General features: G+C 39.7%; 1 protein-coding gene across 9 annotated transcripts in view; it reads left to right on the plus strand.

Annotated features, from left to right (window-relative positions):
- ARMCX1 (armadillo repeat containing X-linked 1) overlaps nt 1–10294 on the plus strand; it is a 39237-nt gene extending 28943 nt beyond the window's left edge. For 6 of the 9 annotated variants that reach the window (XM_072956884.1, XM_072956881.1, XM_072956883.1 and 3 more), the window contains 2 exons: nt 7150–7252; nt 8394–10294. In XM_072956884.1, the coding sequence (XP_072812985.1) occupies nt 8527–9897 (1371 nt within the window). In that variant the 5' untranslated portion in view covers nt 7150–7252; nt 8394–8526 and the 3' untranslated portion in view covers nt 9898–10294. Of the gene's footprint in view, nt 1–6038; nt 6256–7149; nt 7253–8030; nt 8146–8393 lie in introns of those variants that run through there. The other 3 variants (XM_031671497.2, XM_072956882.1, XM_006220465.4) reach the window with 3 other exon arrangements.
- Nucleotides 10295–18417: the final 8123 nt, after the last annotated feature.

The raw sequence follows: 18417 nt of genomic DNA on the forward strand, positions 1-18417 counted from the left end.
TGGGAAAACTGGACAGCAGCATGTAAACCAATGAAGCTAAAACGCTCCCTTACACCATACATGAAAATAAACTCAAAATGGATCAAAGACTTAAACATAAGACAATATACAATAAACCTCCTAGAAGAAAACATAGGCAAAACATTATCTCACATACATCTCAGCCACGTTCTCCTAGGGCAGTCTACCCAAGCAATAGAAATAAAAGCAAGAATAAACAAATGGGACCTAATTAAACTTACAAGCTTCTGCACAGCAAAGGAAACCATAAGCAAAACAAAACGACAACCTATGGAATGGGAGAAAATTTTTGCAAGTGAAACCGACAAAGGCTTGATCTCCAGAATATATAAGCAGCTCATATGACTCAATAAGAAAAAAACAAACAACCCAATCCAAAAATGGGCAGAAGACCTAAACAAGCAACTCTCCAAGGAAGACATACAAATGATCAATAGGCACATGAAAAAATGCTCAATATTACTAATTGTCAGAGAAATGCAAATCAAAACTACAATGAGGTATCACCTCATACCAGTCAGAATGGCCATCATTCAAAAGTCCACAAATGACAAATGTTGAGGAGGCTGTGGAGAAAAGGGAATCCTCCTACACTGCTGGTGGGAATGCAGTTTGGTGCAGCCATTATGGAAAACAGTATGGAGATTCCTCAAAAGACTAAGAATAGACTTACCATATGACCCAGGAATCCCGCTCCTGGGCATATATCCAAAAGGAACCCTACTTCAGGATGACACCTGCACCCCAATGTTCATAGCAGCACTATTTACAATAGCCAAGTCATGGAAGCAACCTAAATGTCCATTGACAGTTGACTGGGTAAAGAAGAGGTGGTATATTTATACAATGGAATACTATTCAGCCATAAAACTGACAACATAACACCATTTGCAGCAACATGGATGTCCCTGGAGAATGTCATTCTAAGTGAAGTAAGCCAGAAAGAGAAAGAAAAATACCATATGAGATTACTCATATGTGGAATCTAAAATAAATGAACATAAATACAAAACAGAAACAGACTCATAGACATAAAATACAAACTTGTGGTTGCCAAAGGGGAGAGGGACGGGAAGGGACAGACTGGGAGCTCGAAATTTGTAGATACTGACAGGTATATATAGAATAGATAAACAAGATTATACTGTATAGCACAGAGAAACGTATACAAGATCTTGTGTTAGCTCACGGTGAAAACGTATGTGACAATGAATATATGTATGTTCATGTATAACTGAAAAATTGTGCTCTACAATGGAAATTGACACAACATTGTAAACTGATTATAATTCAATAAAATAAAAAAATTGAAAAATTTTGGAATACATATATATATATAAATATATAAACTTGAGATGAAAATTGGCAACACGGATAAAATTTAAAATGAACATCCACTTTGACCCAGTGATTTCATGATTTCATTTATAGGAACTTATCCTAAGAAATAATGCCACAATTATCAAAATATATATGTACAAAGGTCTCCATTATAGCATTTTTGTAATAGACAAAGATTGGGAAGAGGCTAAATATCGATTAGTAAGAGATTGGTTAAATTTTGGTAAATGCACACTACAGAATAGGATTGTAGCTGATACAATGATGTACATGGCATATTAGGTGAAAAAATAGTTTGCAGAATAGTTTGCATTGTATGATCTCAAATTACTTTAAAAAGATACACATGTACACACACCTATGTATGATGTATCTACATTATTTTTGGTTTGGGATATATAAAACAGCAACAAAACCTGAAAGAGTCAATTGAAAAGCTACCAGTGGTTTTCACAGGATTTAACCTAGGACTGAGGTAGATGGCTTATCATAGTGGTTATCAGAATGGTGGAGAAGTTGAGACATTTTTATTTTCTGTTTCCCTCTTTTCCTAGTTAACACCTGCTTTCCTTAATCTCAGCTCAAAATTTCATTCCTTTTCTCCCTCAAGAAAGCCTTTGCTGATCCAGACTCTGCCATTTCTTTTACTGTATTAACAGTGTCCTTTCCTTTAAAGTGTTTTTCTCACTTTGTATGTATATCTGATTATTCCATTAAGGTCTTGTTTCCAGTATGAGAACAGAGTTAGTATCTGTTTTTGCTCATCAACATATTCCCAGTACGCACAGCACTTTGGCAACTCTCCCTTGTTCTTTCCCTCTCCCAATATTATAATGTGGACAATTAAATTTTTCTGTCTTACATAAAGGATTATTATAAGTGTGGCTTTTTAACCATTCACTCACTCTGAAGACACACAGACACAGATAAAGAAAAACACAACAGAAACAAACAGCAAACATTATATTATGTGATGAATATTAAAGGCATTCTCATTTACTTCAAGAACAAGATCAGGAGGCTCTCAGTTATCACTATTATTCAACATAGTTCTGGAGGTTGATGCAGTACATCCAAAAAATGAAAGAATAAAAGATATAAATATTTGAAAAGACAAAATTTAAAAATCATCATTTTCAGATGATTATGCATGCATACCTAGAAAAACCAAAGCTATAACTGAAAAACTATAGGCATACCTCAGTGATATTGTGTGTTCGGTTCCAGAGCACCACAATAAAGTGAATGTCACAATAAAGTTAGTAACACGAATTTTGTGGTTTCCCAGTGCATATAAAAGTTATGTTTACACTACACTGTAGTCTATTAAGTGTGCAATAGCATTATGTCTAAAAATAATGCATCCCTTAATTAAAAATATTTTATTGCTAAAAAATGCTAACTATCATTTGAGCCTTCAGCAAGTCGTAATCTTTTTGCAAAAGTAACATCAAAGATCACTGATCACAGATCACCATAAAAATATAATAATAATGAAAAGTTTGAAATATTGTAAGATTTACCAAACTGTGACACAAAGACACCAAGTGAGCAAAATGCTGTTGGAAAAATGGCACTAGTAGACTTTCTTGATGAAGGGTTGTCACAAACCTTCAATTTGTAAAAAAGAGAAAAAGCAATATCTGCAAAGTGCAATAAGGTGAAGTGCAATATAATGAGGTATGTCTGCAAAATGTCACTAAAAGTAAGTATATCATAATTAATTCTCTCTTTAGACAGGCAATAACCTGGTAGAAAATATAATCATAAAAGGAATATCATCCCCCAAAGCAACAAAACAATAAAATACCTAGGAATAAACTTAACAAGTAATGAGTATGTTCTACCTAAAGAAACATAAAATTTATTGAAGATCATAAAAGTTGACATAAAGAGAAAGACCCAATTTTTAAAGATGTCAGGTCTCAAATTAAAGTGCAGAATCACTGCACTTTGTATCACTTAGTGTTAACCTTTCTGTTTTGTATATTGTTGTTAACTTAGAACTTGATACATATGCATACAACACTTCGCATTTGCATGAAGAAAGGGGGAAAATGTTAAAAGTGGTTGGTGGTGGAACAGGCACTTCAGGGAACTTTCACGTTCTAGTTTATACATTTCTGTGTTGTTTGCACATTTGGAAAAATAAACAATGTGTATAGTATGTGAGCAAGAAACAGTGGCAGATATTGATTTCTACTGAGGGGTTATATCTTTTTTTCTAGGTGAGTAGTTGTTAGTAACTTTAAGTCATAGATACCTGTGAGAATCTGAACAGAGCTATGACCTTTCTTCCCACTAAAATGAACATATGCATGCACATGACTTTGATATAATTTTAGGTAGAACACAGAGGTGGCCAGCTGAGACCGCCTTCTCTAGGTTAATCACATGGTCAGTGGGGAGACTCCCTTGGGCCCAGGCATACAGTTGGCTAGGGGGACACCAAGGTGGGTGTGGGCTGTGGGCAGTAACCCTGAAGCAAGGCTAGTTTCTCCCTGGGTGCCCTGAGGTGAGGAGGCCAGAGGTGAGAGGCCAGCAGGCTGTACCTCTCAGGCCAGGTAGTAGCAGCAGACAGTATCAGGAATAAGGTGAACTCAGCCACCGTGAATAAAGGCAGGGCGAGCAGGCCTGGGAGTTTCCCCCAGCAATCTTTGTGGAAACCCCGCAGCTGCAAGGGTAAGTGGGAACAGCAATCCCTTCTCTGGACCCCCAAGTTACCTCTGTGGGGGTCTGAGGGAGGGAGGGAAGGAAGACGGAAAGAAGCCAAAGGCATTTACTCAGGTTGGTCATCTGAGTAAAGGTGGCATTTACCACCTTGGTCACCTGTCCATGTATATTTTTGGAGTGAGCAAGAGAGTCAGGTGCCAGAATGCAGCAGATGAGAGACTCTGGAATATACGAGAGGGAGGAGGGCGGCACCTCCTTCCTTCCCGTTTTGACAAGGTGAGGAGGATCAGACTATTTCTGCATCCTCACACCCTCAGCTGCCTCAGCCTTAGTAGACTAAAAGCTAATCTGGGGCAGGTGTTCAGAACAGCCATTGAATCACAAGAAAGTAATGGAAATTAAAGCAAAAAACAAACAAATAGGATCCAATTAAAATTAAAAGCTTTTGCACAGCTAAGGATACCATCAACGAAGTGAAAAGACAACCTACAGAATGGGAGAAATATTTGCAAATGATGCGACCAACAAGGGACTAATTTCCAATATATACAAACAGCTCATACAGCTTAATATAAAAAAAAGCAACCCAATCAAAAAATGGGCAGAAGACCTAAACAGACGTCTCTCCAAAGAAGACATCCAGATGGCCAACAAGCACATGACAGATGCTCAACATCACTAATTGTCAGAGAAATGCAAATAAAAACTACAATGAGATATTACCTCACACCAGTCAGAATGGCCATCATTAAAAAGTTCACAAATGATAAATGCTGGAGAGGGTGTGGAGAAAAAGGAATCCTCCTACACTGTTGGTGGGAATGTAGTTTTGTACAGCCGTTATGGAAAACAGTATGGGGATTCCTCAAAAAACTACAAATAGACTTACCATATGATCCAACAATTCTACTCCTGGGCATGTATCTGCAGGAAAATATAATTTGAAAAGGCACATGTACCCCAGTGTTCATAGCAGCACTATTTATAATAGCCAAGACATGGAAGCAACCCAAATGTCCATCAACAAATGACTAGATAAAGAAGATGTTGTATGTATGTATGTATATGTGTGTGTGTGTGTGTGTGTGTGTGTGTGTGTGTATAGTGGAAAAGTACTCAACCATAAAGAAAGAATAAAATAATGCCATTTGCAGCAACATGGATGGACCTGGAGATTGTCATTCCAAGTGAAGTAAGTCAAAAAGAGAAAAAAAATACCATATGATATTGCTTATATGTGGAAACTTAAAAAAAAGGACACAAATGAACTTATCTACAAAACAGAAACAGACTCACTGACATAGAGAACAAACTTATGGTTACCCGGTGTAAAGCGGGTGGGAAAGGATAAATTGGGAATTTAAAATCTGCACCTCTTGGGGAGTGATGGAAATGTTAGCTATCTTGATTGTGGTGCTGGTTTCATTGATGTATACATTCATCTATCAAAATTCATCAAATTGTACATTTGAAATAAGTGAAATAATTTTAAAACAGTTTACTATGTTTTGAAAGCTGCTTTTTAACTGTAACCCGTGAAAACATTTTCCTTGTGTTATAAATAAGTATAATAAAATTAATGAGGCCTTTGGGTTTCCCCTCCCACTTAAATTCTACTCCACACAAATGAAAATAGCATCATTTTATTTTCTCAGTGTAAGAGTAATGCATCGCTGATTTTTAAAAAAGTAAACAGAAAAGTTTAAGAAAGTAAGGCATTCCCACTACCCATCTTTTTTGAGATCTTGACTCATTTTGTATGGAGGTGCAGGGGAAATGCTGGACCTTTGAGGCTGGGTTGGAGGGAGTGGAGGAGAGGTGGGTGGACAGGGAGTAGAGAGAAAAATTATTCCTCAAAGAGGAAGAAAAGACCAATGGATATGGGAGCAGATGCAGTCTCCGTTAACCAAAGAAAGGTAAATTCCAACCACAAGAGAAGTATTTCTGGTCTCGGGTTGGCAGAGGAAAATGAGTGGCAGAACCTGCCGCGGAAGGGAAGGAGAGGGGTGGGCCAGCTCCTGCCGCACTGCTGGTGGGAGTGGTAATTGGGGTCCTGAGCTCAGGAGTGACGTAGCCCTCACGTGAGCAGGAGCCGACGTGTGCAGACGTTTTTCTAATCCCGGTCTTCCTTTGGTCCGGTTGCCATCTCCTTATTGCCCGGAGGTCGGGCGGGCCTGTGGCCAGGAGAGAAAGAGGAGATAACTGCTTTGATCCCAGCAGGTCTGTGTGTGGATGGGCGCTGCCCCGGGGATCCCTGCAGTGCGGGTGGCGGAGGGCGGAGACCGAAGAGGGACAAGGCCCATTTTCGCCACATCCTTGCACTACCTTCAGCCTTTCCAAGAACGAAAATGATGGACATTGGGGAGGAGGGGCTGGATTCCAGGGAAGACCCCAAACCAGGAGGGGGAAACCTGAAACCTTTGGCATCTAGGGTCTTGAATCGGGAAGGGCAGATATTAAGATTCTTGTTCTGAGTGCTGGTACATCTAGCAAGCCAAAATCTTGGAACTGTGCGTCTGTCTTGTCATTCCCCAAGTATTTCAGTAGGGCCCTGTACCACTCGGAGAAAGGAATAAACAATCCGCCCCGAAACCCTGCAGGTCCGTGCAGAGGTGGGATTGCCCCATGGCCCCCAGAAGGGAGGGGATGACGGAGGTCCTCGCCTTTACTTGGGCGCATTACTAACTCTCTAGCAACCTCCCTGCTATTTCATGCAGCAACTTGGCTATGACAACGCGTGAAGGAAAAATGGTTGTCGTTGGGGCTGGGAATGCGCCTGGGAGGGGGATCAATGAGACCTTTGGGTTTTCTTTCTCTCCTCCGGTTTTCCGCACTCCTTCTCCCCGCTTCCCCTCTTTCCAGTTGTTCGAAAGGGGTGTGGTTTTTGCTGGGAAAATGGCTGACCGCTGGGGCTGGGGCTGAGGCTGGGTGGTGGGGATGGGGGAGGGGGAGGGGTGGATGGACGTCCTTGCAGGAAGAGGGCTGCTGTCAGCGGACTCCTGATAAGTGGGAGTAGGGTGAGAGACCAAAAGGTGAAATCCGTTTGACAAGCAGAACCTTACATTTGGAAAAGCTGGTATTGGGACTGTCTGAAGTGCTGTTCTGTCCGCCTAGCCATCCGTCTCTGCCGTGTCGCCTGTCTGTGTCTGTGGATCTTGCGCCTGAAGGCCAGTCCAACCCTAAGAGCAGGAAGAAGAGGAAAATTGTCCAGAAACAAGTAGGTCAGAGTGAGGGTGGTGGCATATTTAGGGATCCCTGGGGTGGAGAATGGTGGAGACTGCAAACTCCAGGGAGCCATGGACCTCCTCTGCATACCCCTCCTTCCTTCCTCTTCATACCATTGTGGAGCTTGCAAAAGTACTCTGCAGGTATGAGACCAGGAAGCAAGTGGCTAGAAGGACGAGGGTGTTACGAAAGTCCGGGGGTGGGGAGGACCTTGCTGCAGATTACTCTTTCCGATACAGTGTCCTTGGTGTTGGTCTGTCTACTAAGCACTCGGTTCCAGAGTTGTCAGTCCTTAGGTTTGGTGGAGGCGGAAACTGAGATGAGGGAGGAAGGAAATTCCTCCCGAGCAGTGGAAGTCAGTATAATGGGTGGGGGTGGGAGTATCCTGCTACCTCTGAGACGGTGGGGATGGCAGAGGCATTGGCCGAGTTGGAGACCTTTGTGTATCGCCTGTCTGACTTCTAGACACCCTCGCTCCACCACCACCCATTTTTTCACAGGAAAGGAGTTATGTCATCACCTTTGAAGGAAGTGACTTTCAAGGGTGAGGGTGGGATGGAGGCTTGAAGGTAATTGAAGGAAAAGGGGGAGGGTCATAATGAACTTAAAAGCCGCAGCTTAATGAGAAGAGGGGGATAACCAAAGGTGGGAAATATTGGGCTACGTGGGACTAGGGTTAGTGATTCTGGAGAGTGACGTGTGTCCCGTCCCTGGTGAGGTCTATATGTCCTGAGCGCTCAGCACCACCCTCCTCATCCCATTGTATTCAGGTTTGCAGAACGCAGTGCACTTCCAGGCAAGAAGTAGAAGGAAGAAACTGCTGGGACCCGTGTGGGTATATGTGGGGGTGCCACTGCCCCCAGGACATCTGGAGGGGCAGGGGAGGTAGGGAACTGATTAGATATCTTAAATTTAATATACCGGGGTGGTTGAACATGAGGTTGGAGAATCTGGAGGTGGGGAAAATTTTCAAAATTACCTTCCCAATTGAAGAAAGGAATCAGTGATCTAGCCCTGAGTCCCTGCCATGTTCCTGTATGTTTGGTCTGTTTGTTAGCCTGAAGTTCAGTCTGTCTGCATTCAAAGGCACAAAACGAGGAGGCTGAAGTCTCAAATCTTTCTTTCATTCTTAGGTCCTGCAGCATCTGCAGCTGTAGCAGAGCCTGCCAACTGTAGCTGAAGACTCCGCCCTCAACGTGGGAGCACTCCTCTGGGCCAGAGCAAGCCCTCTGTGCCCGGGTTAAGAATTCAGACATTCACCCCAGTATGGGTCGTACTCGGGAAGCTGGCTGCGTGGCCGCTGGTGTGGTGATTGGGGCTGGTGCCTGCTACTGCGTATACAGACTGACCTGGGGAAGAGATGAGAGTGGGAAAATCTGGAATGATGACAATGAGGATGAGGAGGAGGAATCTAGTGATATTGCAGAGACTGGGAAAGGAGCTAAGGCTAATGCTGGGGCTGGAGCTGGAGCTAGAGTTCAGGGTGACTCAAAGGCCAAGGCTGAGGTGGGCGTGGAACTCAAGAGTGGACCTGATGTAAAGGCAGAGGCCCACTTGAAGGCCCAGAGCGGAGGTGGCCTAGAGGCCAAGGCCAAGGCTCTTTTCAGCATCCTGAAGGAACAGGCAAGTGCAAGAGCGGGCAGAGGGGCCAGGTTGAGTACCATCTCTGGGACCAGAATGCTTGCACCTGGTTTACCCTGTCCAGGAATCAGGGGTGGAGGCTGCCACCCTGTGAGGAATGGGGCTAGGGCTGGGGGCAGGGCAAGTAGCAAGTCTAAGGGAAGGACCCGAGGTAAGAGCACCAGGACTCCAACTACAACTACATCATGGTCTGTTCGAAGGGGCAAGTTCAACTTTCCCTATAAAATTGATGATGTTCTGGGTACTAATGACCTTCAAAAGGTCCTTAACATCCTTGAAAGATCTAATGATCCTTTTACTCAAGAAGTAGCCTTGGTCACTCTGGGTAACAATGCAGCATATTCATTTAACCAAAATGCCATTCGTGAATTGGGTGGTCTGCCAATTATTGCAAAACTGATAAAAACGAAAGATCCCATTATTAGGGAAAAGGCATACAATGCCCTTAATAACCTGAGTGTGAATGTGGAAAATCAGGGCAAGATTAAGACTTATATCATACAAGTGTGTGATGACACCATGATCTGTCGTTTGGACTCAGCTGTGCAGATGGCTGGACTAAGGCTGTTAACCAATATGACTGTGACTAATCATTACCAACATTTGCTTTCCTATTCTTTTCCAGACCTTTTTGCTTTGTTATTCCTGGGAAATTACTTCACTAAGGTTCAGATTATGAAACTAATCATAAACTTTACTGAAAATCCAGCCATGACAAGAGAGCTGGTCAGTTGTAAAGTACCATCAGAATTGATTTCCCTTTTTAATAAAGAATGGGACAGAGAGATTCTTCTTAATATCCTTACCCTATTTGAGAATATAAATGACAACATAAAAAATGAAGGGCTTGCCTCATCCAGGAAAGAATTCAGCAGAAGTTCACTTTTTTTCTTATTCAAGGAATCTGGAGTGTGTGTTAAAAAAATCAAAGCATTAGCAAATCACAGTGATCTGGTGGTGAAAGTAAAAGTCCTAAAAGTATTGACCAAACTCTAACTGGGAGTCTGTCCCAAACAATATTGAGATTTTTTTTTTTTAGTTTGCACTTGGGAACAATTTTGTAAATTCTTTCTTTTTCACTGTGCTTGTATGGCAAAGAGATCCTTTCAGCTGCTATTTTGGGATAATGAATATCACGTATCAACAGTGATGCTGGCTATGATGATGGGTTTTAGGCTGGACCATTTTAAGGACGTCAAGTGAATACTAGGGGTTGTACAAAGAAAACATTTATTGATTTCATGTTGCTACCTAGATTGAGATATTTTTACTCTTTCCTCTACTTAAACTGACAGCAAACTAATCATGAATAAGCTACACTTTTGTATTGGTTTACATTTGTTAATCTTAGACTTGTGTTTCATCAATAAACGTGTATGTTTTAACAAGCAAAGAAAAAAGTTATGTTCTTGAATTTATGATGTATTTGGAAAGGCAAGATGTAAGGAAACAAAAAGATACTGACAAAACTGAGAATCTCTAATCATGGCCAGCTGTTTCCTATTAGTTCTTAGAAGCAGCAGAAACTTCTGCAGGCAACAATGCTCCCCTCAAAGGAAGGGACACTTTAAGCTGGGCTTAAACGACAGACTAAAAATGGGATAAAAGGGCATTGGAAGAGGGAGGAGTAATGGGAAGAAAGGCATGGAGGTAGGACTCCTACCCCAGAGAGAGGAGGCTGGCTTGCCTGGAGTATATAGTGTGCAGAGAGGAAGTGATGGGAAATACAGTCCAGCAGTTGAGGTGAATCCCATTCATGGAAGATCCCCAATTTATAAACAGATGTCTGTGTATTACTCCACCCACCCCTGGAAGACACCAAAGCCTTTTGTGACCAGAGGAATAACAGAATGAAAGGAAAATGATGTGGCTGACTTGTGTGCAGAATGGGTCAGAGTTGGGGTGGGGACTGGAGTGGCCCCTGGAGAGTGGAACACCAGTTAGGAAGTTACCACCACAGTTCAGGCATAGATGCTAAGGGCGTGAAGTTTCACTGCTGGCCATGGGAGTGGTAAGGGGAGGAAGGAAGTGAGACGCTTTGACCAAAGAAGTGCTGGAACCTATCCTGGGGACATACAGAGAGGGACAGTTTTATTTTAGGATCCTGAGGACATTTGATAGGAAAACATCCTCTTTCTTGTCCAGCTCTGGTATGTATGTGAGTGAATACATTAGTTATTATTTTGAAATAATAGGAAAACATAATATAAGAAAGAATAAATTTTCGTGCTTCTATCATATTTCTTTTATAAAGTTGGTTGGGGCAGGGTCTTTGTGGAGTGCTCTTTGACCCAATAATTCCACTTGTAGAAATGTGTCCTTAGGAAATATAATTGTTTTAGGAGAAATAATTGGCTTGTACAAGGCTGTGCATCTTTGCACCGCTTTGAAGAGTGAAAAACTATGAATGTCCCAAGTGTCTTGAAATAGGCACTTGGCTAAGAAATTAAGGTATGTCTACACATTAAAACATTATTTGACTCTTGAAAATGTTGATGGGCAACTGCACTTATTTACATGGAAAAAATTCAGCATACAATATTAAGTGGAAAAGCTAATTACATGACTATATACATACTATATCCCATTTTTGAGAAATACAAAATATTGAAAGACTAGATACCAAAATAAGAATAGCTATGAGTAATAAGATAATGCATGAATTTAATATTTAAATCTTTTTCCTTATCTATATTTTCTTATCTGTAATGTATGTTGATTTTTTTTGTGTAATTGTTGGGAAAGAAAAATGTTGGATATAGGCTAGGTTAGAAATGAAGATGATAGAATGGGAGAATGGGCAGGGTTTATATGGATATGTTTGGAGCACATATTGAGTGGGAAAATATTTAGACCAAAAAGGGAGATGTGTTAAAATGAGTTGTCAGGATGTGGATAATAAGAGTCCTTATATCATAGGATTAGATGAGGTACTATGAGTAAATTGCTAAAGTAGTGCTGGAACATAGCAGTTGATTGATAAAAATGAACACCCTGAATTAGCTAAAAGACAGGGTGGATCATTTTTGGTTCACCTTTTTTCTAAGGTGTCGTTCTGCCATACACTAGTGTTATTTCTTTCCCTGGCTTTATTGAAATATAATTGATATATAACATTGTATAAGTTTAAGGTGTAACACTTGTTGATTGATACATTTATCTATTTTCTCTATTTTTTATTAAAATATAGTTGATTCACGATGTTGTCTTAGTTTCTGGTGTACAGCATAGTGATTCAGATATATATATATACACATATCTATACATATATATATATCAAGATGATTAGCTACCACCTCCATCTTGTCACATAATTACCATTTCTTTTTTGTGTGATAATATTTAAAAATCTATTCTCTTAGCAACATTCAAATTTACAATACAGTATTGCTAGCTATAATCACCATGCTGTACATTAGATCCCCAGAACTTCTTAATCTTATAACTGGAGGTTTGTACCATCTGACCAATATCTCCCCATTTCCCCCACCCCCTTGTCCCTGGTAACTACCATTCCACTCTCTGTTTCTCCAAGTTTGTCTTCTTAGATTCCACATATAAGTGATATACAGTACTTATCTTTCTCTGTCTGACTTATTTCACTTAGCGTAAAAGCCCTCAATTTTCACTGAAGTTGTTAAAATAGCAGGGAACTGGCAGAGGGTTGAGGAGGGGTCATCAGGCTCACCCTACTGAAGGAATGTTTAAATCAAGAGAATCTGTGTTGTTGCCTTGGGTATCGTATTTAATGTTGCAGATTGCAATTTAGAGCCACCAAAGCAATATTATCCATCTCATGGAATTAGTATTAATTTTAATTTGTTTAGTTTTGTTAGCTTGATTTATTCTTAATTTGTGAGTTTGTTTTATACTTTGTATGAGAGTGAAGGGTGGCAGAATATGCCACCCCAAAGTATGTCACTTTGGCATAAGGATTATTTTGTGCTAAAAGCACTTGAAAAATAGCAGGTACAAGAAGAGTAGTGTGACCTCCTTTTCTCCTGAAAACAGGAGATTAAAATCCAATGTGAGATGCCCTTCCTATACCAGGAGGAAAGGCATTATTATCACCAGAGATGGGAGTTGAGAGAATTCTGTAAAACATACCTTGTTAAAATAAGTTTTATCTTCCTGTAGTCTCCACATATTTTATGCTCTTTAAACTTTTAAAATTGAAGTATAGTCAGTTTACAATGTTGTGTCAATTTCTGGTGTATAGCATAATGTTTCAGTCACACATACACATACATATATTCCTTTTCATAGTCTCCACATATTTTACTTACTTTTACACAATTGCCTGTCTTCCTTTAATATAATATATAAGCATTTAGGTTTTGCCATTCATTGAGGTCTCCATTTCCTTATGAAGTCTCCTGTGTCATAAAACTTACATTAAATAAATGTGTGTGCTTTTCTTTTTCCTAATCTGTCTTTTGTCACAGAGTCCCACCCCAGAACCAAAGATGGATAGAGAAAAGATGTTTTTCTCTTCTACAAGAGCTACAAGTAAAGTCATTTATGCCTAGTTTTAGGTATGTAAATATTTAAATAAGATTATAATAATACTAATTTCAAACAATACTAGAAGCCTTTGAGTTTTCTCTTTTTCAGAATTATCTTACTCAATTTGATAAGCAAAGTATTTATGTCAAAGACATGTATATTATAGAAGAAAAGTGGTGGGTGGTACCTAATATTTGTCAGACATTGTTTGACATTTTATGTATTCTCCCATTCCCCCTCCTCCACTTAATCTCAATAATCCTGTCAAGTAAGTATTATTATATCTTTACTGAAGAAGAAATGGGACTTGAGTAAGTTGGGTAAAATTTCCCAGAACACTCCGTTACTTAATAAGAGGCAGATGCATTGGTCTTCCAAACATGAGCAATTGGTTGCTTTAAAATTGCATGGTATGGAGCCAAACATCTGTATAATGCCTCCATAGATACTCAACACAAAACTTCCCTTGATGAAGACAAAGATGGAAATGAAATTCTGTATGTTGATTCCATAACTTTGTAGATACCTACACAGCAAGGTGTAGAAGAAAGAGTCAAGTCTTAGGAGTTGCCAATAGGTGAGGCTTGGGCAAGAAACAGAGAAACTGATTATTTGTCCTGCTCCTATGTGTCAGGTAGGATGAGCTCTTTGGGAATGGAGCAAATAATAAAAACTTCTGTGTTTATATCTTGAACTTAGGTTGCTGAGTGACTTTTCTACATGGGATGAAAATGTGGTTAACTTGGGTAATACAAAGCCACCGTGTGGCAGGGGCACAGACCTGACCAGTGTCCATCTACTCCTGCAGGTCTCTTCTCATCCCCTCCTTCCTTCCCATCCTTCTTCCCTCTCCCTCCCTTGCACTTCTCCCTTTATTTCCCCCTTCTGGGAGACCATTGGCAGTATTCTCTTTGTGCCTCTGTGTCTTTTGGGGGTGACCATTTAATTCCCATGACACTGGGTCATGCACCCATGGGCACTGAATACAGAATAATAATTGTCACGGTGGTAATACGGTGACCCTGGGTGTGGTTGGATGCCAAGACTTTTTGGACCTCTGTTGAACAGAGACTGAGTAGGCACTAGTCTTAGCGTGGCACAGCCTGATGTGCACTGCATGAGATTTTGATGTCTCACACCTGGTATTATTTGGAACAGAATCACCCAGACTTTGGGAAGTGCTGTGTGAGACAATGTGTGACTGTCTGGTCCGGGGAGGCCACTGGACTGGCCCAGCCACATGCGGATGTCCAGATGTTTTCACATCAGGGGTTGCCACTCTCAGTCATTTTGGGAAGGGCACAGTTCTGTGATTGTGGCAGCTCATGGGGGCAGGGAGGAGGCAATGTCCTCTCTTTAGAGAGGATGGCAGCATCTGGGAAGCCAAGGAAATTAGAAACTCAGAAGATATCCTGAAATTTGGGTTTGACTGTCCTCTTCTTGTTATTTATCTCAGTTGGAAGCTCTGAATATTTCAACTTTAACTATGATGTTTGTTTGTTTCTGTGGATAGTTTTTAATCAAATTATAGAGGTTTCTTTTTATTTTTGGATGGCTAAAAGTTTTTAAAATTTTTTTTGGTTAAGTATAGTTGATTTACAATATTGTGTTAGCTTCAGGTGTACAGCAAAGTGATTCAAATATATATTATATATATTCTTTTTTGATTATTTTTCATTATAGGTTATTACAAGATATTGAATATAGTTCCTTGTGCTATATAGTTGGACCTTGTTTTTTAATCTATTTTATATATGGCAGTTAGTATCTGCAAATCTTGAACTCCAAATTTATCCCTCCTCCCTTCCCCTTTGGTAACCATAAGTTTTTTTTCTATGTCTGTGAGTCTGTTTCTGTTTTGTAAATAACTTCATTTTTACTATTTTTTAGATTCCACATATAAGTGATATCATATAATATTTGTATTTTTCTGTCTGACTTACTTTACTTAGCATAATACCCTCAAGGTCCATCCACGCTGTCACAATGGCAAGATTTTATTCATCTTATGGCTGTGTAGTATTTCATTGTGTGTATATATGTATCAAAATTTCTTTATCCAGTCATCCTTTGGTGGACATTTAGGTTGCTTCCATATCTTGGTTATTGTAAATAATTGCTGCAGTAAACATAGCAGGGCATATATCTTTTTGAATTAGTGTTTTTTCTATGGAAAAATATCCAGAAGTGAAATTGATGGATTATAGTAGTTCTATTTTTAATTTTTTGAGGAATCTCCTTACTGATAGTGGCTGCACCAGTTTATATTCCCGCCAACAGGCATGAGGGTTCCCTTTTCTCTACATCCTCACCAATACTTGTTGTTATTATTTGTTTTAAAATAATGGCCATTCTGACAGGTGTGAGGTGAGAGCTCATTTTGATTTTAACTTGCATTTCCCTGGTGATTAGAGATGTGAGTATTTTTTCATGTGTTTGTTGACCATGTGTATGTCTTTGGAAAAATGTTTTTTCAGGTCCTCTGCCCATTTTTTGAGTTTTTGTTTTTTTCAAAGTTGATTTGTATGAATTCTTTGCATATTTTAGACTTTAACCCCTTATTGGTTATATCATTGGCGAATGTCTTCTCCCATTCAGTAGACTGCCTTTTTGTTTTGTTGATATTTTCCTTCACTGTGAAAAAGCTTTTTAATTTCATGTAGTACCATTTGTTTATTTTTGCTTTTTTCTCCCTTGCCTAAGGAGACATATCCAAGAAAATATTGCTAAGATTGATTGAAAGAACACACTGTTTATGTTTTTTCCTAGGAGTTTTATAGTTTCAGGTCTTACACTTAAGTCTTAATCCATTTTGAGTTTATTTTTGTATATGGTGTGAGAAAGTTGTACAGTTTGATTCTTTTATATGTAGTTGTCTAGTCTTCCCAACATCATTTATTGAGAAGACTATCTTTTCCCCATTGTATATTTTTGCCTCCTTTGTCATAGATTAATTGTCCTTATAAATGTGGGTTTATTTCTGGGCTCTCTATTCTGTTCCATTGACCTATGTTTCTGGTTTTGTGTCAGTACTATACTGTTTTGATTACTGTAGTTTTATAGTATAATTTGAAATCAGGAAATGTGGTACCCCAAGCTTTATTCTTTTTAATCAAGATTGCTTTGGCTATTTTGGGTCTTTTGTATTTCTATACAAATTTTAGAATTACTTGTTCTAGTTGTTTGAAAAATGCTATTGATATTTTGATAGTGATTGCATTTGAATTTGTAGATTATTTGGGTAGTATGGTAATTTTAACAATATTAAATTCTTCCAATCCATTAGCATGATATATATTTCCCTTTGTGTTGTCTTCAGTTTCTTTTATCAATGTTTTATAGTTTTCTGAGTACTCCTCTTTTATCTCCTAGGTTTTAAAATTCTTTTTTATGTAATTGTAAATGTTTTCATAATTTCTCTGTCTGATAGTTTGTTGTTAGTGTTTAGAAATCCTACAGATTTCTGAATATTAATTTTGTATCCCGAAGCCTTACTGACTTTATTTCTTAGTTCTAATAGTTTTTCTGTGGCATCTTTAAGATTTTCTATGCATAATTCCATGTCATCTGCAAACAGTGAAAGTTTTACTTCTTCCTTTACAGTTTGGATGCCTTTTATTTCTTTTTCTTGTCTGATTGCTGTGGCTAGAACTTCCAGTACTATGCTGAATAAAAGTGGTGAGAGTGGGCATTCTTGTCTTATTCCTGGTCTTAAAGGAAATGTTTGTTTCCTTCCCTGCATTAGGGAAGATTTCAGCTATTACGTCTTCGAATAAGTTTTCTGCCCCTTTCTCTCTCTCTTTTCCTGGAATTCCTCTAATGCAAATGTTAGCTTGATGTTGTTCCAGAGGTTTCTTAAACTATCCTCATTTTAAAAAATTCTTTTTTTTTCTTTTTTTCTGTTCAGCTTGGGTAATTTCCACTACTGTGTCTTCCAGTTCACTGATCCATTTCTCTGTATCATCTAATCTACTGTTGATTCCTTCTAGTGTATTTCTTATTTCAGTCATCATATTCTTCAGCTCTGTCTGATCCTTCTTTATATTTTCCACCTCTTTGTTGAAATTCTTACTGTGTTCATCTATTCTTCTCCCAAGTTCAGTAAGTATATGTATGATCATTACCTTGAATGCTTTATCAAGTAGATTGCTTATCTTCACTTCACTTAGTTCTTCTGGGGTTTTGTTTTATTCCTTTGTTTAAAACATATTCCTCTGTCTCATCATTTTGCCTAATTCTCTGTTTATTTCTATGTAATTTGTAGGTCAGTTATGTTTCCCAATCTTGGATAAGTGTAGGAGATGGGGCACAGCAGTGAACTCCCTTCTGGCCAGCAGAGCTATATGCTCTAGTGGTGCACTATACGTGGACTACATGAGCCCTTCTGTTGTGATAGAGTTGACTGTTATGGGCATGCTCATAGGTGGGTCTAGTCCCTGGCCTGGTTAGCTTCCATGCCTTGCTTCTTGTGGTGGCTGCCAGCCTACTGGTAGGTGAAACTGGGTCCTAGTGCAGCTGGTTGCATGGCCTGGGAGGGTCCTGGGGCTGGTACTGGCCAACTGGTAGGTGGAGCCAGATCTCTATATAGATGGCTACTCAGCCTGTGTTGTCCTCCTAGGACTAGTGCCTGCTTACTGGAGGATGGTTAAGCCCCTGGCACTAATAGACTAGAGGGAGGACTCCAAAATGGCACTTGGCACCAGTGTCCTCGTAGTAGAATGAGCTCCCCAAAATAGCTGCCATCAGTTTTAAGAGCAGAGTCTTTGTTTCCTATAACTCTCAGGCTCTTCTGTTTGTAAGCCCCACTGGCCTTCAAAGTCAGACATTCTGGAGGCTCATCTTCCTGATGCAGAACCCCAGGCTGGGGAGCCCAATATGGGGCTCAGATCCCTTGCTCCTTGGGGAGAATCTCTGTGATTGTGTTTATCCTCCCATTTGTAGGATAAACACCTACCCAGGGGTGTCTTGTGTCTTGGCTATACTGTGTGTCTGCCACTCCTACTGCTCTCA

This window comes from Vicugna pacos, chromosome X (assembly GCF_048564905.1).
Source record: "Vicugna pacos chromosome X, VicPac4, whole genome shotgun sequence".
NCBI classification, from domain to species: domain Eukaryota; kingdom Metazoa; phylum Chordata; class Mammalia; order Artiodactyla; family Camelidae; genus Vicugna; species Vicugna pacos.